The following is a 23,063-nucleotide window of genomic DNA, read 5'->3' as shown; positions in this document are numbered from 1 at the left end:
CATAACCCTTGATCCGAAGTTCGTTGAACTTTGTTGAGCAAGTATGTTCGGTAGGATTGTGGAATTGGCTTGCCAAGTCCGCGAACCCAGTCCGCGAACTCAGTCCGCGAACTGCCGGAAGTTCTCAAACCCGAGAATTTCTGCTGGGATTTTCGAAAATCGTTTGTGTGACACAAGTCCGCGAACTGGTGGAAGTTCTCGACCGAGAATTTCTGTTGAGTTTTGGAAAACTCAAACCGAATGCTTAAGTCCGCGAAATTGTTTGTGAACTTGAGTGGTTGTAATCTAAGATGATTTGCTTTGAACATAACATTAAATTACTAAGGAATGTTTTATGCAAACCGTGGCTATAATGTTCATTAAGCCGATTCTAATAGAATCGATATCATCTAGAGTTCAATTGTGTCTTGTGAAGTTTCATAAGATCTCATAGCAATTGAATGACTCTCTAACTAGTTCGTTTGAGTCAAGTGGACTAGTTATGATGGATGAGGAATATGGTTAATATGTGAAGATCATATGGTTGCCTTTTGGTTGCTATATTGAACCAACATTTATGTGAATGTTTGGGCCGGTTTTCACAAACCTGGAAAACGTACACGAGTGTGTTTGACAAGCTTTGTCTTTTGATCTAATGGTTGAGAGATATTGGCTTGGATCTAAATCAGTGGTTGATATTGTTTGCTTAATTCTTAAGTAAAAACCCTGGTTCGAAAGGCTATAAATAGGAGACGTCTAGGTTGAGGAAAAACTAATCCCCACACACCTTTCTTGTGTGATACTAGTTTTTCTTCAAATCTAGAGTCGATCTCCATTAATCCTTGAGTTTCTTCTTCAAAATCGGATTAACGACTTAAAGACTTCATTGGGATTGTGAAGCCAAATCGATACTACTTTTATCGTAGTTGGGTGATATGATCTTACGTTTCTATCGTTAAGAATACAATTGTTTCTGATTGGCTCGAGAACTTACTTCTACGATAGGTAAGATAAAGTATTTACGAACATCTTCGTCTCACTGTTCATGAACCCTCGGTATTCTTCTTGTGTATTCAGGAATCGAGTATTGAGAGGTGATTGATATATCTAGGCTGTTCTTCGGGAATATAAGACCGGATTTATCAATTGGTTCCTTGAATATACCTTGATAGAATTATCAAAAAACGGAACATAAATTAGGGTTTATCTGTGGGAGACAAATTTATCCTCTTATAGACTTGTCTGTGTGAGACAGATTTGTTTATTGTCAAAGTCTACGATTTTGGGTTGTAGCAACTCTTTGTTGTGGGTCAGATCAGCAAAGGGAATCAAGTGCGTAGTATCCTGCTAGGATCAGAGGTGTAGGGGTGCAATCGTACCTTGTATTAGTTGGATACTGGTAGGGGTTCAACTATAGATCAGTCCGAAGTTAATTGGGAGGAGGCTAGTGTCTGTAGCGGCTTAATACAGTGTGTATCTAATCTGGACTAGGTCCCGGGGTTTTTCTGCATTTGCGGTTTCCTCGTTAACAAAATTTCTGGTGTCTGTGTTATTTCTTTTCCGCATTATATTTGTTTATATAATCGAAATAATACAGGTTGTGTGTTGTTAATCAATTGGATATCCAATCTTGTGATTGCTGGTTTCATTGATTAACACTTGGACATTGGTCTTTGGTACCGTCCAAGTTATCTCTCTTTAATCGAGACCCGTTGTTTGCTTGAGTAAGATTATATTGAGAGATAGAGATATCATCTCCTTGAGACACTATATTCTAGATTGAGTCTGACTGTCTAGTTGATTCTCTAGTAGAGTGTTTCGGAGATTGTCTTTTCATATTGCTAATCGAAATATTGGGTGGTGTTGTTAACCCCCGCTTTTTCAATTGGTATCAGAGCAGGCAAACACATTAAAGACCTAATCAGTCTGTGTTTGTAGCGATCTGAATCTATGGACAAAATCTCTACGCATACCAAGATGCCTCCTAATGCCGTCAACACTGTCAAGTGTCCTGGAAATAACTCAAAGGATAACTCCTTAGTTGGTTCTTCCGAATCACGAGGTAGGAGAACTGTTCTCTCTTGTAATGATCAGTTTTCCCCCAATGCGACATTGGACATAATGGCTAAGGCTGAAAAGGAGCTCTCCAAAATTGCAAGGAATTCTACTGAGTGTATTGATCTACAAGATCATGGAAAACTCATTGATGAATTTGGCAAGTCTTTTGATCGTGAACAAGTACTTCATGGAATTGTAGGGTCATTCTTTAAAGAAATTGAGAAACTTCTTCAAGACAATAATTTACAGCATTGCAAGATCGATAATCTTGAAAAGCTGGTTAAAGAAGGCTCAATTAGAGAAAAATGTTTGATCAAGACTCATTCATCTGAAGTGGACAGACTTTGTGCTGAGAAAGAGAAATTGAAAACATCTCTTTTCCTTGCCCAAAAACAGTCTACTTCCTTGGAAAAGGAAAACACTGTTCTACATCTCTTCTGGAACTTCAACCAACATACAGAATGAGAAGAGGTGCTCTCCCAAAGAAGATTACTTCAACAAGTCACACAACTCACAATCTTCTTATAGGGATGAGAGTTCTAAATCGTTTAGTGATAACTCTCACTCACGTGTCTGTACTTTTTGTAGAAAAAGGAATCACTTTGCTCTTCGGTGTTTTGCTAGGAAGAAACAAATTGCAAAGCTTTATAGACTGCTTCATTCCACTGTAAATGGAATAAATCGTCAATCAACGACTACAGTAAAATCCACACCCACAAGTTACCAGAAACCTCATAAATATGATTTGCTTTCCAGAAATCTTTGTAGAGACAACTCCTATGTTTATAAGGATATTTCTGGTAAAACTATTTCTGGTATCTGGAGACCGGTTTCAAAAAAACCTCTTGAATCAAACACCAGGGGGTCCATATTCAGTGATCTGAAGAATTACTCCTCACTGCTCTCTGAAAAGACTGTAAGGAATCCTCCGAGATTTGAAAACAGTTATAAGAGACAAAGAAATATTAGATACAAACACCCTGGTGAAAAATACAGTTCTCATCTCAACACCAATTGTGAGACTGTGCCTCCCCCGACTCCCTAAGTTTAGGAAGCCGCATCCTTGCTATCTATCTTGAAAGATACAAGGGTAATATTGGCTGTTGCTCAAGAAGTTTAACTGTCTGTCTATTTGTACCATCATCTCTTTCATGTTCGTTGTTAGGATGGTTTGAAATTATTTTGTATTTGGTAGGGTCGGGTTCTTTCGGCCCAGTTCATGAACGTCTGTCTCATCCCAAGGGCATTAGGGTTCATCTGTTAGGGTTTTTTGCATATTTATAACCCTACATGTGGTCTTGTTTTCTTCTCAAAAGGAGCACTATGGATACTGCTCTGAAAGAAGATGTTAATCCTATTGTTAAGGATGGACTCAAAGGATGTGATTCTGGTTAAGAATTTATTATGAAGAAGATGCTTGAAAGAAAAGAGTATAACTCTTGGGTTGGAGATTCTATCAAGGATCTTTTGCTTGTTCAAAATGATGTCAGGAACGAACTTACTAACCTTCAATTGCAAATAAATCAACTAATTGATGGAAAAGCAAGAATCGTCGGGGCTCAGAATATCTTGACTATAAATCAGAAGAACTTTATTCTAGATTGTGCAAAAGCTCGTCATTATGCTCGTACTATTGATCGAAAAGTAAGTGTTATGAATTTTGAACATGGTGTTTCCACTGTCAACATGATCAAGGATATCAGTGATTCCTACTTTGATGGACCACTTCAGCGGTATGAAATCATCAAGGAAAACTGAGCTTTTGTTTTAGAAACCTAGGAAGTATTCTTTTAAGTTTAATGAAGAATAACTAGTGTTGATAGCCAAGATTGTGACTACACATAGCTACCTTTTGATTCATTCTCTTATGTTTATTTTTTAGGTTTTGGTTATAAAATTCTAAAAATATTTTGAGGATGATTGTTATTGCAATATTATGTTTGGTTTCTTTTATTGCAATATTGTTATCGGATATGTATTGTTTACGTCTGTGAACTTGAAGATCCCATATTTTTGTCAAAAGTAAAGTCGTTCATGATCGGTTTCATGGTTAAGGAACGAATCGACTTTTGACAATGACAAACGCAAACCCTATGCAATCATGTACTTGATGGAAAATAGGATGTGGTCATTTGTTTTGCAAGGATAAAATCTATTATGTCACTTTGTGATGCAAAGATAGAATTGATCCTTGTGTATCCACGGTTTTGAACTTAATTGTTTTATTTTATAAAAACCGTGAAGGCTCCATTGTGTGTCTTATGTTGAGCACCTTACAACTAAGTCGATTAATCTTGGCTTGGTTGGTTGTTCCATGAGATGCTATATGTTGAGCATATGAAACTAAATTAATCGACTAGTTTGGTTATTTAGTTTTGTACTCCATAAGTCTTCTTTTCTTCTTACTTATGTTGAGTACATGTACGGTTAGGCGTGTCAATCATTGATACCTTAATCGGGGTTCCATAATATTTTATGTTGAGCCCAAAATAATTAAATTGATTACTTCGGTGATTAATTTGGTTGTTGGTTATCCAATTAGATTAATTATAGGTTCTCTTGTAGTTAATCTAGTTGATGTTTCAAATATTCCACAATTTCTTGTATTGAGTATTTGAAAGACTATAGTGATCATGTTCTCTTGTGGTTATTGTAGTCATGTATTCCGTAAGGTTCTCCTTATGTTGAGTACTTTGTACGATTAAGTTGGTTATCTCCGTATGATTAACTTAGTCGTAGCTCGTTGCTCCGTGAGTTTACTTGTGTTGAGCACGCTCAATTAAATTGATCACTTTTGTGGTTTTGATTTAATTGCTCTTGATAATTAAATTAATCATGGGTTTACTTGTGGTTAATTTGATTGTATTTTGGATATAAAAGATCATCTTTTTGATTTTTGGTGTCCAATTAAATCCTTATTTTCTCTTGAAATTAAAGTCGCTTTTGTTGTTCTCTCTTGGGAATGACATATTATGGGGGAGAGTTCTTTTGAACCTGTGCTTAATGGTAATATCTTGCGGGGAGTGCGGCTGTGGAATTTTATAGGGGTTATCTTGTATCTTAAAACTCCTTGATGAATGTTGTTAGCTTCGGCTATAAGATTGCATCTAAATTTAAGATGATGTGTGTCTTCTCTTTTGGTTGTGCATTGTCTCTCGTGGGAATTTCATTATAAACCCGCTCTTTACCTTTGCCAATTTTATTGACAAAAAGGGGGAGAAATATTGTAGTTCACACTACATAATACATATGGTTTTTGGATCACTGTGTAAGGGGGAGTGGTTTCCATGATCGAGATAGGTATCGACTAAGAGGGAGTGATACATATCACCATAGTACTATTGTTAAAGTCGTGATGCAATTGGACTTTGATATTCATACTAGTACTATGACACTGTTAATAATGATTGAGAATCTCGATTTTTCTCGTTATTGTGCTACGAATCTTCAACAACGATGATGCTGAACTTACAACCTTTGGAATCATTGGAGTACTTGGAAATGACGAAGATTTCAAGGAATGTTGAAGATTAGACTATGGAATAGGAGCCACTAAAGATTATCTTTTTTGTATTCCATATGTACTAATAGTTTTGTCACTAAAATTGACAAAGGGGGATATTGTTAGAGCATATCTCGGTCGACCTCGCATGCGTTGCTATATCAAGCATGTTTGTCAATGTTAGTGATCAAAACTATATAGTCTTGATATCTATCCTACTAGCAAGTCTCGGACTATGATAGGAAAAGTGTAGGTGAAACCAAGGACTTCATGGCGATTCAACGACAACGACGAAGATCTACACCAAGGAACCGTGGAACTTCATCAACAAAAAGGTATGTGAAGACTTGAACTTATCTGTCACTCATAAGTCTATCTATTCTATCTCCTACTTCTTATGAGACAAAATTCGTATGCTTTATAGACTAGATCAAACACACTACTATTTCGAGCTGAGTATTCAATGCTTATCTTTTTCTCGAAGTATGTGTGTTGGTAAAGCTTTTCGCTTTAGCCAAGTTTATCTTCATCTTTCAATCACTAAGTTGAGAATTGCTCCGACGTGAAGACAATCTGTGAATAACGGTTGGGATAGCGTTTTAAGAGAAAGTCTCAATGATTGAAATGAGACTAGATTACATAACCCTCGATCCGAAGTTCGTTGAACTTTGTTGAGTAAGTATGTTCGGTAGGATTGTGGAATTGGCTTGCCAAGTCCGCGAACCCAGTCCGCGAACCCAGTCCGCGAACTCAGTCCGCGAACTGCCGGAAGTTCTCAAACCCGAGAATTTCTGCTGGGATTTTCGAAACTCGTTTGTGTGACGCAAGTCCGTGAACTGGCGGAAGTTCTCGACCGAGAATTTCTGCTGAGTTTTGGAAAACTCAAACCGAATGCTTAAGTCCGCGAACTTGTTTTTGAACTTGAGTGGTTGTAATCAAAGATGATTTGCTTTGAACATAACATTAAATTACTAAGGAATGCTTTATGCAAACCGTGGCTATAATGTTCATTAAGCCGATTATAATCGAATCGATATCATCTAGAGTTCAATTGTGTCTTGTGAAGTTTCATAAGATCTCATAGCAATTGAATGTCTCTCTAACTAGTTTGTTTGAGTCAAGTGGACTAGTTATGATGGATGAGGAGTATGGTTAATATGTGAAGCTCAAATGGTTGCCTTTTGGTTGCTATATTGAACCAACATGTATGTGAACGTTTCGGCCGGTTTTCACAAACCTGGAAAACGTACACGAGTGTGTTTGATAAGCTTTATCTTTCGATCTAACGGTTGAGAGATATTGGCTTGGATCTAAATCAGTGGTTGATATTGTTTGCTTAATTCTTAAGTAAAAACCCTGGTTTGAAAGGCTATAAATAGGAGACGTCTAGGTTGAGGAAAAACTAATCCCCACACACCTTTCTTGTGTGATACTAGTTTTTCTTCAAAGCTAGAGTCGATCTCCATTAATCCTTGAGTTTCTTCTTCAAACTCGGATTAACGACTTAAAGACTTCATTGGGATTGTGAATCCAGACCGATACTACTTTTATCGTAGTTGGGTGATCTGATCTTACGTTTCTATCGTTAAGAGTACAATTGTTTCTGATTGGCTCGAGAACTTTTTTCTCCGATAGGTAAAATAAAGTATTCACGAACATCTTCGTCTCACTGTTCGTGAACCCTCAGTATTCTTCTTGTGTATTCAGGAATCGAGTATTGAGAGGTGATTGGTATATCTAGGCTGTTCTTTGGGAATATAAGACCGGATTTATCAATTGGTTCCTTGAATATACCTTGATAGAATTATCAGAAAACGGAAAAAAAATTAGGGTTTATCTGGGGACACAGATTTATCCTTTGATAGACTTGTCTGTGTGAGACAGATTTGTTTATTGTCAAAGCCTGCGATTTTGGGTCGTAGCAACTTTTTGTTGTGGGTCAGATCAGCAAAGGGAATCAAGTGCGTAGTATCCTGCTGGGATCAGAGGCGTAGGGGTGCAACTGTACCTTGTATTAGTGGGAGACTGGTAGGGGTTCAACTATAGATCAGTCCGAAGTTAATTGGGAGTAGGCTAGTGTCTGTAGCGTCTTAATACAATGTGTACCTAATATGGACTAGGTCCCTGGGTTTTTATGCATTTTCGGTTTCCTCGTTAACAAAATTTCTGGTGTCTGTGTTATTTGTTTTCCGCATTATATTTGTTTATATAATTAAAATAATACAGGTTGTGCGTTGTTAATCAATTGGAGATCCAATCTTGTGATTGTTGGTTTCATTGATTAACACTTGGACATTGGTCTTTGGTACCGTCCAAGTTATCTCTCTTTAATCGAGACTCGTTGTTTGCTTGAGTAAGATTATATTGAGAGATAGAGATATCATCTCCTTGAGACACTATATTCTAGATTGAGTCTGACTGTCTAGTTGATTCTCTAGTAGAGTGTTTCGGAGATTGTCCGTTCAGATTGCTAATCAAAATATTGGGTGGTGTTGTTAGATCCCCGCTTTTTCTGAGACGAGTGTGCCGTCGATACTCCTCAGCCGGGCAAAATGTTAATCCTCACATAGATGCACCGCTGCAAAGGGGGTGCTTAGGTTCGGGAAATCAATTTGTATTACTCCGGCCTAAACCAAGACAATGGACGTTCCAGAGCCAATTCAGTCGCAAAGAGGGAGATGGGTTGATCTGTAGGAAGGAAGCTGAGAATTGTGTGGGATCAGTGATGATCGAGGATTGTGGGCATGTTGAAGGTTTCTGCAATATCGCTGAACTGTTGAGTTTGAATAAGCTATGGGTGATTGATGAATTCTTGAGAGTAGATACTCGAGAAATTCTGTGTAGACGGAAGTCTGTATTTTCATGTTTTTTCAATCATGGATTCAGAAACTTATTTATACTGTCAGAATGATGAACCACTAACCCCTGTAAGTGTGACGGTTTCTTGAGTGAAAGAGTGGGAAAGTGGGAGATCGTGGTAAAGTCAGTTCCATGCCGTGTGGAGATTTCTGATCATGCACCCACTACTTTGCTAACTCCTTCAATCGTTTGTACGACTTACGCACATTTCTCGTCGTGGATGAATCCACGTGCCGTAGGCCGCCAGACCAAAACCCTAAGTGATATCCCCTCATTTGTGACGTGATTGATGTCTCACAAATCATGGAGTCTATAGGGTAGACGTGTGTTGATTTAGTCAATTGTCGACTAATTAGACAATGAGTCTAAGTTTTAGTGAATCGAGCATGAATGGTGAATGCTCAACGATTCATAGGTCGAACATGTAGTTCTCTGGAAAGATGTTAGTATTGTTGATTCATTGATGAATTATTGACTAGTTGAGCGATTGAGCAAGTATTGCTCAATTTTGCGAATTATGAGAATTTGATGAGCAACTGAGCAAGTATTGCTCAATTCACCAAGTTAATGATTTTTGATAATCTGTCGTGCAACTTGGCAAGTATTGCTCAATTCGGCAAATTATTGATGAATTGTCGAATATTAGCCAATATTCGGGCAATTGAGCAAGTATTGCTCAATTCAGCGAATTATTTACTGGTGGCGTGACCCAGTAAAATATTAATTAAAATATCGGTAGTTTACCGAATATTGTATAATTAATTTAGATGTTGATTGATGGATCAATCATAAATTCATTAGTGTTTGAAGAGTTCTCAGAATGATGGTTTCACAGAGCGCTCATTCGAAACCCTAATTTTTGGTCAATTCTCCATCAATTGGAGAATTGATGAAAATTGATCATGAATGAGGAGGGACCGACCACATGGGATGATGAGCGCCCATGTGATGCCCAGTTCTCCAGTGAGCACGCACCAGGATTCTCAGTTTGAGAGTTGGTGAAAAATCATGAATAAATGGTAGATTCACCATTTACTGAAAAATATTGCTAGGTTCAGCATTAGGTGTAAAACCTAAGTATGAGAGATGGGACCGACCAAGAGGGAATGGGACCGGCTCTTGGTGGTCACCTGACCAGTTGTTGGTCGGTTGGAGAGTTCTCCAGTTGGTTGGAGAGATTTCGGGCCTAGTATGAGCAATTGAGCAAATTAGGACAGAATTGCGAAAACGTGTGAGACCGGCTTCGTGCAAGCCCTAGGAACGACCTGGTCGGTCATGGAGGCACACACGTGTTGCCATGAAGTCCCTGTCTTCATACTGAGAGTTTCATTATTTTCTGATGCGCATTTGAGCAATATCGTGAATTTTCAGAAGAGTTTCATCTTGGCTGAGAATTCTCGATTTTTTGGTGGAATGAGCATGTATGCTCAATTCATAAATATTATAAAAATATTAAAATAAAAATATTAAAATATTTAAAATTTCCATGAGAGGCTAGCCGGCCGTGTGACCATGTTGGCTTTTGGTTTTTCGTGATTCGAGCAATATTTGAGAAAATATGGAGGACTCACGAATTTTACTCAAACCCAGGAGTTTCATGAATTGGGGAAATAATAATTATGAGAAATTAGGGATTGCAAGGTGTGGGACCGGCCACGGGTAGGGCATGGCCGGCCGACCGGGCTGCCCGATCCCGCACACCTTTCCCTATTTTATTATTATTTCTTCATGAATCCTTGAAGTTATGGAGAGTCCTTGAAGATATGGAGAATCCTTGAAGATATGGAGAATCCATGAGTTTTTGTTGAAAACAAGGAGTTTAATTATAAAAATCTAAGGATTGTGAGGTGTGGGACCGGCCACGGCTTGGGCATGCCCGCCGGCTGGGTTTCCCGGTCCCGCACACTTTTTCTTATTTTATGATATTAATTGGAGAATCCACCAAGTTATGGAGAATTCACAAGTTTTGTAAAACAAGGGAAGTTGATGAAACCAAGGAGTTTTCGTGAGTCCACGAAATAACAAAAAAATAAGGAAAATAACGGGAGGGGCGCGGACCGACCCTGGCTAGGGCACGGCCGGCCGGTTGGCCCACCGTGAGCACCTCCATTATTTTATTATTATTTTAATGTTTTCTCTTGTTTTGCGATCACAGTTTTGGACACTCATTCGTGCATCCGGGTGCTTAGTCGTGCATCATTGTCGAGTACACTCGCACCATTTTTGTGGGACTTACTCAGTGATGGTCCAGATGCCCAGTTGTTAAATATTTATTATCAATTTATGAAATTCAGTGAAGAATAATTCATGAAACTGAGTAATAAAAATGTATAGTTGTTCATTATTAATTCCTAGGATCAATTATAGATTCGACTACGAATTCAGAATAATAGAATGAGCATTACCACCCTATGGGATCATAGACTCGACCATAGAATCGGAGTAATAAAGATTTATCTATTACCATTTCATGAGATTAGCCGTGAATTCGATCATGAAATCGGAATAATGAGATAATATAATGTTTTATTGTTATTCTATGAGATCAAGCCGTGAATTCCATCATAGAATCAGAGCAATTAGTTATTTCCATTCCATGGGATCGGGCCGTGGATTCGACCATGGAATAGGAGCAATTGTTGTTTCCATTCCATGGGATCAGGCCGTGGATTCGACCATTGAATAGGAGCAATTGTTATTGCCATTCCATGGGATCAGGCCGTGGATTCGACCATGGAATATGAGCAATAATAGATTATTCTAGGAATTCAGTAGTGAATGTCACGACAAAAGTAATTAACTTCAGAAAAGATATTAGCCAGTTAAAGCGTCACATCTATTATGAGTGGTGCATAGTCAGGGAGTCACGATGTTGTTTACGACCTGAAGGCGTTTGTGTTCTTAATCTATGGAGAACCGCCTGAATCTATACACTCTCTCCACATAATCAGGGAATGGTGAAGTGTCACCGACGTCCTGAAGGCGTCCGCCACCCAACTATTCTTCTATGTGGAGGTGGGTCACTCTCCTGCAGTCAGGGAACAGTGAGTATCACCGACGTCCTGAAGGCGTTAAGTTCTCAATCTATGGAGAACCGCCCAAATATGTTATTCTGCATAGAGGTCACGATGAAATGCTGGGGATCGAATCGCTGAAGGCTTTTCGAAAACATACTCATCATGGCTTCGTAAAACATGAATTGTTGCATGCCAGAAATCAGTTTCAAAAACATGCCTCATGATTTTACGGGTTTTCCCTTTGTTGAAAACCCTCCATCTACATTAAATCTTCTGCTTAGTGGGGAACAATCATGTTCCGCAGTATGCATTAAATGGTGATTTTTAGTCGACGAGATCAGTGGTTGAACTCAATCTACAAAGGTAGTTTCAGAATCCTCAATTTACCCCAATGATATCATGTACGAGTAAATGTGCGTATGAGGACTCTGATAATAAGGTAGAGTGTCATATTCATGAGTGTGGAAAGATGAGGCACTGCTGATTTGGGTGTTTAGAAGTTTAGTTATGGTCGGTTTAGGATTTGCGAGCCCGAGCCCAGAAAAGGAAACCCATGTTTTATTAGGTTTTGGAAATAAATTTGATGTAAAAGGGAAGAAGCCCTAAAATTATTTTTGTGTTTTGAATAACCGACCACTCTTCATCAACTCACGAGTTCAGCAGCAGCAGGAAGAAAATCTCGCAGGAGTACCAGCGCCATCACCGCCCGCCCGACCACCGTCTGGCGCTGACAGGTAAGTCCGTGCAATTTTTTTTTTTGTAGGTTTTATGATTGATGAGTTTTCCATAAAACCCAAAATCCCATGGTTGCATGTATGCGTAGGATTTATGAAGGATTTTCAGAAAACGTATGTATATACACGTTGTTCGTTAGTCGGAGGAACGAGCAAAAATTCCTATATGGAAGAGACACATAAAATTTTGAATAGATATGATCTAGTTGCAGTAGAAAAAGTTTTGTTTATGAGTTTCATGAAAACCCAAGTTTGTTTTTGAGGCATGAATTTCGTAAATACTTTTGAGAACGTAGGTTTGTTCGTAAAAGTAATAAATAATAATACTTAGAGTTAAAGGAATTTTGAAAGGACCTGGAGTTTATGATGAAAATTTCTCTGAGAACTCTCAAAATTTTATTTGGACTTCGCCAAAAATAAGAAAGACCCTCGTTTCTCATACGAATGCTCGATTGAGCAAAAAGTTTTTTTTTATATGTACGTGAGTTATTAACTCACGATTTTTTTTTAAATATGTGTGACTTATTCATACATTGTGAAACAAAAATTGGGTTTTCGAAAGTACACAATTTATGAATTTGGTGAATTCACAGTGTATGTGTGAATTCAGTGATTTTATAGCGTATGTATACATAAAATCAGGGAGTGCTCACATAGAGGGTTATGTGAATTACTTATAATTTCTCGAAAAGTCAGTGTTGACTCTTGAATAATATGTTTTATGTTCGATTTTGCAGGTTTGAAAGAACGAGCAAGTTTTGGGGGTTTTACGTTGTTATCACTAAGTTCGTGAAATCGTAAATAGGTGAGAATTGAGGAATACCATTTTTGCGAGCGTTAATACGAGCGTATTTGTAACTCCTTATTACTTGTCTCAGAAAATGGTGACCTCTAGCAGCAACAACGATTATTCTTCCTGTAGTTGCAGGAAATCCTACACTACACTCCTCATATGATTTCATTATTAATCAACTCATTTTTAGGTTTACACTCTTAATTTTATTGATCAATCTTTGAATGTTCTTACAAGGAAAGATAAAGAAATCAAGAATGATCTCTGCTCTAGACTTTCTCTCTCCTATTTACTTGTTTCTTACTCAAAAAAAAGATCTCTCTCTCTTTACAACTTGAATGACTAAGGAAATACATAGTGGGTGACAGCTAATCTGTCCTTTATTTTCGGGTATGGTCTGCGACATTCTCGCAGCCTTACAAATGTTAATTTCACAATCTCTCTAATTTTCGCAGGACTATCACATCTTTCTCGCGATCCTAGCTGACGTCGTTTATCGTATCATTTCTGAAATTGTTCTGCGACGCTGTTGTGCTGTGTCATTGATAATTTCGGTGAAACATTGTCATTGCGAGATTCTGATCCTACATCTTTCCTCTTCTCATATCTTCTCTGCAAAGTAGAGAATGATGTGAGAAATGCCGCAACTGTTCATCTTTTCATATTCTGCATTTATCACACGTATTCTTTCTTCCATTTGTTTCTTGACACGTCTTTTGTAACCGCTGCTTTTCAACCGCTCACGTCTTTTCGTCTTAATGGTGTCTATTTCTTCGAGTAAAAAAATCTCTTTTATATACTCTTCTTACTCTTCTTTCCACTTTTCTTTTTACTTTCTCTTCTATTTTTATTCTCTCATCTCTGCAACTCTGTTATTCTTCTGCAAGTTCTGCTGCTGTAATTTTTCCCCCTTCAATCCTTTTTCCTTTTATTCATTCCCATACTCTACATTCAAATATGGCTCCAAGTGGTCATAGATATGAGAAGAATTTACAAGATGTCCAAAAGGATCTAGCTGATAAAGGTTTCACACTCTCCACCATTCCTGGTGAAAATGCCAAATCAATTCTTTCTGTCAAACTTTTCTCTGATCAGTATTGTGATGACAATCAATCATAATTTTGCTAGGTCAGATTCTTGCATGTCTCCCTATTCCTCTTTATAACCCATATCTTCCTTTATTTTATGAAATTCTCGCTCACTCGGGATTTTCGCGAGCTATCTTCCAACTGAGTGGGGACTGCATCCGCCTGATGCTAGAGTTCGCTAATCGTGGTGTTGGTAGAGGATCTTTGTACTCCAAAGAACTTAGGGATACTAAATTCGCAAACCTAGAGATAATTGCTGAGAAATACACAGTAGCGAATTTCTTTGAGAACTATGAACTTATCTCCATGAAGAAAGAGAATACTCGCTGGGGTATTCGCTTAAAAAGGAAAGATAACATTGATGAAGCCAAAATTCTCATGCAAGATATTGAATGGCATTCTGGTAAAAACACAACTCCTCGCCAATCCAAAGATGATAAATGGTGTGTTTTTCCTTTAATGCTAAAAGGAGCCTACATTGCTGGGTCAAATGTTCTTCCTGCGAATCTCGCTGCTTATCAACCTTGGGTTTTCTCTTGGCCCGAGAATGAGAAAGAGGTATGTTTATTCCCACTTAACTCACTTTATATTTCTTTATTGATTTTTATTATTCTGTTCGCTAACTCTTGCGACATTCCGCAGATCCAAAAAATGAAAGATAGTTATAACAGGACTGGGAAAGCTAGTACTATGTTAGCTCTTCGCTCATACACATATAAGTTAAGAAATTTTCTCTTATGATTTTAAATTTTCTTCAATTTTATCTTATGATTTTAAACAGTATACTATTTCTTCCATGCTTACATTTCTTATTTCTATCTGTGTGTGAAGATTATTGCTGAAGTAGAAGAATTTGCCGATGTTGCGAAGACTGGTGATAAAGGTAAAGGTGCTCTTCGCATGGAAAAATCAACTGGTCCTCCTCTAAAGAAAAGGAAAGTTCGTTCTTCTTCTCCTTCAAATATTCCTCCTCACGAAAATTCCGAAAGTGACAAGGGTGATGAGGACAATGATGATCTTGCTGCAAGTGAAGATTCTCCACCTGAATCTTCTATGGCTAAGCTCTCTGGTCTCTTTTCTGATTCTCTACAAGGAATGGGAGATAGCCAATTCGCAAATACCTGCAAAGCTCTCGCTACCCTTTGCGATGTCCCTTTACTGGATGGTGATAGCTCTCTTCGTGGAGTTTCTAGATCAGTGACTCCCGACTTCTTGCATTCTCTCAATAGTCTGGTATACTTTTATCCTTTTACTTCTTCATTGTTATAACTCAAAATTTCTTTCTATATCAATATTTTTTATATTTTCTCGCAGGCTGGAAAAGCTTCTTTTGATGTTGCCTCAGATCTAGAGAGAAGACGCGAAAATCTTGAAAAGAAGAATCTTCAATTTCGCAAAAAGAATGAAGAATTGGAAGCTGAAGTTAAAGGTCTTCGCGAGAAAAATAGACAATTAGAAATTGATTATTCTTCGTATAAGAACAAAATCTCTAGTCTTCAGCAAGCTAATAATCAGCTTTACGGCATGTACTTTTCTCTTTTCCCTTTATTCATTCATCCTGTTGTTTTATCTTATTTAAATGATCCTTTTTGCAGACATTTATGATCTTTCTGATGAAGCTACCCTTCTTCGTTCATTTCCTAATGCCTTGGATAATGATACCCTTATTGAACGTCTTAACAATTCCTTAAATAGCTTCTCAAATGATAGAATTTCATCTCTTTCTCTAAATGAGCTCAGATCTAAATTTCGCCTCTTAGAAATTGACCATAGATCTAGTTTAGGCTGAGCCAACCGATTTAAGTGTCTTCTTCTTGATTCTAAAGAGAAAACCAATGAGTTAAGAACCAAAATTAGCGGTCTCATAGATGATAAGGATCGCATCTCTGATCAAGGTGCCAAGGCTTTGGAAAAATTCCAAGAGGATCTTCTTGAAGTTCAACTTGAACGAGATGAAGCTAACCACAAGAACATCGAACTCTGCGAAAGGGAAAATCAAATTCGTTCTCGTCTTCTTATAAGTAGTGAGGATGAATTTGTTTGGGGTGCGAAAATCTTAGATGATGCTAGAAAAGATTTAGGTGTAAATGTTAGTCTTCAAGTTGAGCATACAACCTTGATTAGAGATATGATTTCTGACAGAGAAGGTTACTAACTGCTCTTCTTTACTAATCTTTTGCTTCTTATGAATTCTCATCAAGTTAATAATTGATTGTCTTTTGCTCGCAGATTCTGAAAATAGATATCGTGAAAAGATTGAAGAACTCGAAGCTGAAAAGGAGGAACTCGCAAAGAATCTTTCTTCTCGCAACGACAAGTATTCTAGATTAAAGAATCAAATCAAGATCACTGTTACGAATTTTAAGAATGATGTTATGCATTTTCGCAATCAAACTATCCAAATGGTTTGTGACGATCATAATATCCCACATTCTGATTATCCTTGTCTCTTGGAAGAAATCCCACAGAATACTCCCAGTTTGATTATCTCTGATAGCGAAGCTGACGATGAAGAATCTGATAGTGATGGAGGTTCTGATGGTGATGAAGATTCTGACGCAGACGAAGAAGGGAACAAGTCTGATGAAGATAATGAAGGATTAACTAAGAAGTAGTCTTTATTTCTTTCTTTGATTCTTTGTAATACTTGTACATTTATTTCTTCTTTCTGTATATTTGTGTTTCTTTCATTTTGACCTGCATTCATTAAAACAATTCTTCTTTGCAATACAGTTAATCAATATAATCATTAATTCTTGAATCTTTGAGTAAATCTATCATATGGAGACAAATAACATTTTCTAATTTCATACATTCCCATACTTGCCTCTGTTATTTGAATCCAAATGAGAGATTTCATAAAAAATTCTTATTTTATGTCTCAATTTCGCGGTTAATTATGTATAACTTCGCAATCTTATGCGAAGTGAATTTTGATTCTTTTCAAAATCTCATTCCTGTGTGGTCTTATTTTGCCTTCCTAATTAAAGGTCTTATTATGCCACCTCTTGTCATTGCGACAAAATCGCAGGACGTCCTTGCACTTTCATGCAAAAACCCATTGATCTTGCCTTAACTTTTTTTTTGTATTATGGCCTCTTCAGGAATGTTGCGACAATATGACAGGCCTAAATATTCTTGCGAAAATGAAGCCCCATGACATTGCCGTCTTGCGACGAAATCGCAGGACGTCTTCGCACTTTCATGCGAAAACCCATTGATCTCGTCTTATCCTTTTCTTTTGTATTATTGCCTCTTCAGGATTGTTGCACAAATATGACAAGCCTTAATATCCTTGCGAATAAAAAGCCTCATGACATTTGCGTCTTAAGACACTTATCAGCTCCCTAATGGAGGGTGCCGCCCTTATCTCCCCCTGGTTGCCCCTTCAAGGAGGCGTACTTCTACCATACAAGGTTAGCTCCTCCATCCATCTCTAACAACAACCAGTTGTTTTCGCAGCCTCTTATCCCTTTTACCTATAGGGCTTATGGTTACGAGACTGCACCCTAAGTGGGGTTTTCTTCAGGCCGAGTGCAGTATAAGCCAAGATTGTCAAGAATGGCAAAGTACGCTTCAAACGTCTCTGGCACTCTTGACTCAACTGTACCTCGGCGCCTTGATCAGATCTGCACTCCTTGGGAGAGTCCTTATTACCTTAGTCGCCCAACCTAAGTCATATGCTTAAGAGAATCCAAGGTGCCTCTCCCGGATGGGCTTCATTGACCCCAAATCTCCATGACTCAGGTTCCGGTGGCGGTGTAGCCTTTCCCTGAGCCATGCAACAGGTACCCCCTTATATGACGTACTTTAGGTCTTACATTTGCCTCTTGCGAAATTGTATTCGCGAACTAGGGTGTACGCCATAAAGGTTCGCCTCTTTCTCTTTTGTCATTTTTCTCTGATTATTTTCTGTAAAATTCATTATCTCTGCGAGAGTCTCGCAAATCATCATATTGTATCTGAATTTCGCAATCTCAATTTTGCCATTCAATCAAATGTATTTTTGAGAATTTTGCTTATTGCGAGAGTATCGCAACAACTTAATCATTCATACATTTCTTGTTTTTATTACCTTTGTCATCCTCTGCTTCTTTTATTTTCTTATCTTTCTTCTACTGCTTCCTTAGTAGTGGTATGTTCATCATTTTTATTCTGAGCTAGCATTAGTTTCGCAACATCTCTTCTCCTTTCCTTTCGATTGCATCCACCATCAACCTCTCACTTCTTTGTGTATCTTTGATTTTGTGTCGCCAGTTTTCCTTCTTGTTTGCTCTTCCTTCGCAAGATTCTATCTCAGTTTCGTAACACCTCTTTCCTTCAACCCAATCTCCCTTTATGATTCCTACACCACTGGGGTGAGGGAATTTGATGCACTGGTGGAAAGTTGAAGCTACACCTAGAATCCCATGTAGCCAAGGTCGACCAATTAACGCATTGTAGGGTGATTCTACATCAACGACACAAATAAGATTTCAGAAGATATTCCCTTCAATGGAATTCGCATAGTAACCTCCCCTTTAGGCTTGTTAGCAGTACCATTAAAACCATATATCTTATATGTTGATGGTATAAGATCATCATCTCTTCCACCCATGGTTTTATAAGTATGATAAAATAAGATGTTCACAGAGCTTCCAGTATCGATTAGAATTCTATTATTTCCCATGAATCTTCAGCTTCATCATCCTCATCTTCTTTCGGTTTTGGATTAATTTCTAATTTTACTACCAATGGATTGTCATGCACCTCTTCTCCTTCGGGAATTTCTTCTGCGGTAAAAGATATGTTTCTGCCATTCCTCTAGTGGCGAGATTTTCGCAATATTCATAATTTCTCTTCCATCATTATCTCTTGCGAACACTCTACTCAAAACATTATCATGAAAATCTTCAATTGTCTTATATGAATGTACGATAGAGTGACAATAGATTTTTTGCTTTTGCACCAACTTCTATGAAGAATGTTTCCTTCTTTTTCATCGTATTCACTTTGTGATGCTCTGGTGGTTGTGGCAGTGGTTGAGATTGTGGATGCCCTACCAGAAAGTCGTTTAGTTTTCCTTGATCTATCATTCTCAAAATAATTCTTTTTACATTTCTGCAATCATTTGTTGTATGTCCATGAAAATGATGATAAGAACAAAACTCATGACTTCTGTGGTTTGGAGGTGGTTCCGTTCCCATGTTCCATGGTGTTGGTATATTCTCCATCAAGATTATAGCTTCCCATATCTTCTCCACACTTGCATTTAGAGGTGGCATCTTGATTTCTTCCCATACTACCTTGTGACCTCCTTGTCCTCTATTATAGTTTTGTTTTTGACCTCCATAAGTTTCTTGTGGTTGATCGAGTCTTTGAATCTTGTTATTTCCACCACGATTGTAGAAATTTCTTTCTCTTTCATACTCTTCTTGATCTCGGCTTCCCATAGCCACCAGTTTCTGTTGATTGTTACTTGTCACCTTCTCTTGTTGTACTTGCGAAGTATTCGCCACTGTGTTTATTAGCTTGGGTAATAAGCTTGCATTCGCTGTTTGTGAGCTGGTGTTCGCAACTGGATATGATTCCATTTAATTTTGCCTTTCCTCTAGAGCAATGTATTCTTCTTGAAGTTCTCAAAATTCAGTCATTGTGATCGTATTCTTGACTCTGAAAATTTGGACATACAATAGGTTTGTTGCAAACATAGCATTGATAAATGATAATATAAGATATCTCTCATCTACACGGCCAGCCATTTCGCTACACATAGTTCTCCATATTTTAGTCAGGTGTTTCAAACTTTCTCCAATCCTTTGTTTTAATCCAACACATCTTCTATACCAGGTCGCGAGGAATTATTACTTATATATGCCCCCAAGAATGTAGTCTGCAAATGATTGAAGGAGGTTATTGTGTTCTTTGGTAGACCTTCAAACCATTTTAACGCCTCTCATGTTAAGCTGGATGTGAAATATTTGCACAATACGGCATCATGATTTTCCCATTGTAACATGCACCTCACATAGGATTTAATGTGTTGAATTGCACAAGTTGTTCCATCAAAAATGCTGGTTAATGCGGGAAAATTGCATTTCGGTGGTATTCCTCCTAATTGTATTTCCCTTGTAAATGGAGTTTTCGCAGATTCTTCTATTGCTTCATCCAATTGTCTTCTGCCTACTTCTCCTCTATTATTTAGCATTCCTCTCATTTCTTCTAATTCTTTCAAGATTTGTTTATTTACACCTGAATCTTGATCCATTGGTATTTTTAATTTCGCCTCTCTTCTTATGCGTTCATATCTATCTTCTCTCGCGAAATTTTTCATTTCTTCTTCATTATCCTCATCTCGTCTTCTTCTGCGATTCTCTTCCTCATCTTTATCTTGAATTCGCATATGATGATGCCTTTCATTTTCCCCTCCATGATTTTGTTCATTTCTTATCAATTCAATTCGATGTCTTTCAACCATCCTCTTTACTCTATCATACTCCTCATTGAGATTACCGTTATTCCGGTTTTGTGTACGCCTTCTTTCTCGATTGTCGTGATTGTTCTGGCGAATTGTCTCCTGAAGCTCTTGTTCTTCCATTTCCGCTCTCAATCTTTCACGTTCGCAGATTAAACGTGCTTGTTCAGCATAATGTCTTTCAATTTCTTCTTCAATTGTCTGTTGATTTCTTTGAGTTTCTCTCTCATGTAAAATTCTTCTTCCTTCCTCTCGATTTCCTTCGCCATCTTGGTCATTTTGTCCCTGATGTTGTCCGTTCTCTTGATTTCCACCATTTTGCCCATCATCAAAAGTTTCATTTTCTGGAACGTAACGATCATCATCTCTTTCTATATTTTCGCGATATTCTTCATTAGGATTTGATATTTCTTCTTGAATATTGTTTCCAGCATTGATTGTGGGTGAGTTTCGCCTCATTTCTCTTCTAGTCGATCTTGAATATGATTTTGTAATACTTCTCGATCTTCTATTCCGTAGTCTTATATTCTCCATCCTTAATTCGTGATTTTGCCTTGTTAAATTTGCACGTTCTTCTGCTTCAGCTCTTCTTTCTTCATGTATTCTTTGTCTCAATGTTTCTAACGCTCCAATTTCCTCATCTCCATGAATTATTCCTTCATTTGCTTCTTGATTTCTCTCTTCCTATCTATAATTTCTGTTTTGTTGCTCTTCTTCTACTTCTTCTACCGAATTTGATTGCCAAGTGTGTATGCTCACCCTATCATAATCTGTATTCCTCCATTGAACTAGTGTTTGTTGAATTGGTAGTTGAATTTGATTTTCTCTATTACTTCTCAATCTAGTAGATTCTCCCATTTCACTTCTTTCTCTTCCAGCAATTCTCTTGCTTCTTCTAACAGTAGTCGGTTGTTCGGATGTATTTCTTCTTCTAGCCATTTCTTCAATGTTAATAATATTGCAAGAAATTATGGAAAATTCTTAATCAATCACTCTAAATTTTCACAAATCTCAATATCAATTTTCAACTTTTTCTAGAATAATCTTCAATACCTCCCTGTTTCTAGCGCCATTATGTAGTTGCAGGAAATCCTACACTACACCCCTCATATGATTTCATTATTAATCAACTCATTTTTAGGTTTACACTCTTAATTTTATTGATCAATCTTTGAATGTTCTTACAAGAAATGGTAAATAAATCAAGAATGATCTCTGTTCTAGACTTTCTCTCTCCTATTTACTTGTTTCTTACTCAAAAAAAAAGATCTCCCTCTCTTTACAACTTCAATGACTATTTATAAGGAAATACATAGTGGGTGAGAGCTAATCTGTCCTTTATTTTCGAGTATGGTCTGCGACATTCTCGCAGCCTTACGAATGTTAATTTCGCAAGCTCTCTAATTTTCGCAGGACTATCACATCTTTCTCGTGATCCTAGCTGACGTCGTTTATCGTATCATTTCTGAAATTGTTCTACGACGCTGTTATGCTGTGTCATTGATAATTTCGGTGAAACACTGTCATTGCGAGATTCTGATCCTACACTTCCAGTTCTTTGGAAGAGGATTTCAGACCTTCCACAGTCAAAGCTCGAGCTAAGGAGAATCGTGATGCACCCGCCGACAACCGACGAGTCACTTATGATGAGCTCAGGAAGAGAAAAGTTGAGGATGACGAGTTGGAGGATCGTCTACGGAGAAGAGACCGAATTGAGCGCCGGATAGCAGCGGCTGAGGAGAAGCTTTACTCCCGTGTTCGTGTTGAGGGTGTATCTTCAGACTCTGATGCTTCGGAGGATGAATCCATATGGGGATCGCCGGAGCGCGAAATCAAACCAGACCGGTTCACTAGAGAAATTGAGAAGCTGTCCCGAGCTAATCCCGAGGCTGAACGTGAGGAGGAAGCTGGCTGGGACGCTTATGAAGAAGATATTCATCCAGACTTTGTCAACGACCCTGATAGTGATGCTGATGAAGAACGTGAAGAGGATTTAGCGGAAGATGATGATGATGAGTCTGACGACTCTGAAAAATCCGATGACTCTGATGAATCTGACTGATCTTGCTCATGCATTTTTTGAGATTATTTCTTTTATGTCGAAATAGATACTTTCTGACTATTTAAGTAATTTGGATGTAGAGATGTTGCATTAGAAATTATTTTTGAACAATAATCTCTTATCGTTTCTTCCACCCAAAATTCTTCACACTCTAGCTTTGAGCAATATGACCCAAGGTCCACATAGGCAGTGATGATCCACGACCATATGATCTGGCTAGGGAGACACGTGACATGCTAGGTCATCAATCGCAACGTTGACTATAGCTGAACTGCCAGTCCCCAGTTCGAGAATTACCTTCTTCTTACATAATTTCTAGTCGACCCAGGTTGAGATACCTTCCCGGTGGTGATAAGAGGGAGACGTCTCCGAACGCGTCACAAGTAAGTGCCCCTTTTTATGGTTTCAGCTGAAGTATGCCGATCACATTTTAATTGTATTGTTGTTCCTGTGATAGGGTGGCCGTGATGTGAGGCCTCGAATTGACGTAAACTCTCCAAACTTTCAAGAAATTTTC

General features: G+C 38.0%; 1 protein-coding gene across 1 annotated transcript; it reads left to right on the top strand.

Moving 5' to 3' along the window:
• Positions 1 to 1,956: 1,956 nt before the first annotated feature.
• On the top strand, positions 1,957 to 22,546 carry LOC113312602. The gene is made up of 3 exons (XM_026561343.1): positions 1,957 to 2,316; positions 3,451 to 3,770; positions 22,039 to 22,546. Exons 1-3 carry the CDS (start codon positions 1,957 to 1,959, stop codon positions 22,544 to 22,546), a joined length of 1,188 nt encoding a protein of 395 aa, XP_026417128.1.
• Positions 22,547 to 23,063: the final 517 nt, after the last annotated feature.

The sequence above is a fragment of the Papaver somniferum genome, chromosome 9 (genome assembly GCF_003573695.1).
Source record: "Papaver somniferum cultivar HN1 chromosome 9, ASM357369v1, whole genome shotgun sequence".
Classification (NCBI taxonomy): domain Eukaryota; kingdom Viridiplantae; phylum Streptophyta; class Magnoliopsida; order Ranunculales; family Papaveraceae; genus Papaver; species Papaver somniferum.
This window is presented reverse-complemented; position numbering and strand designations above follow the sequence as displayed.

Coding starts and splice junctions, on each gene's coding strand:
- LOC113312602 (XM_026561343.1), top strand. CDS start 1,957: ATGCCTCCTAATGCCGTCAACACTGTCAAGTGTCCTGGAAATAACTCA. Junction 2,317..3,450: donor TCGATAATCTTGAAAAGCTG/GTTAAAGAAGGC, acceptor ATTATGAAGAAG/ATGCTTGAAAGAAAAGAGTA. Junction 3,771..22,038: donor TTTGATGGACCACTTCAGCG/GTATGAAATCAT, acceptor CTACACTTCCAG/TTCTTTGGAAGAGGATTTCA.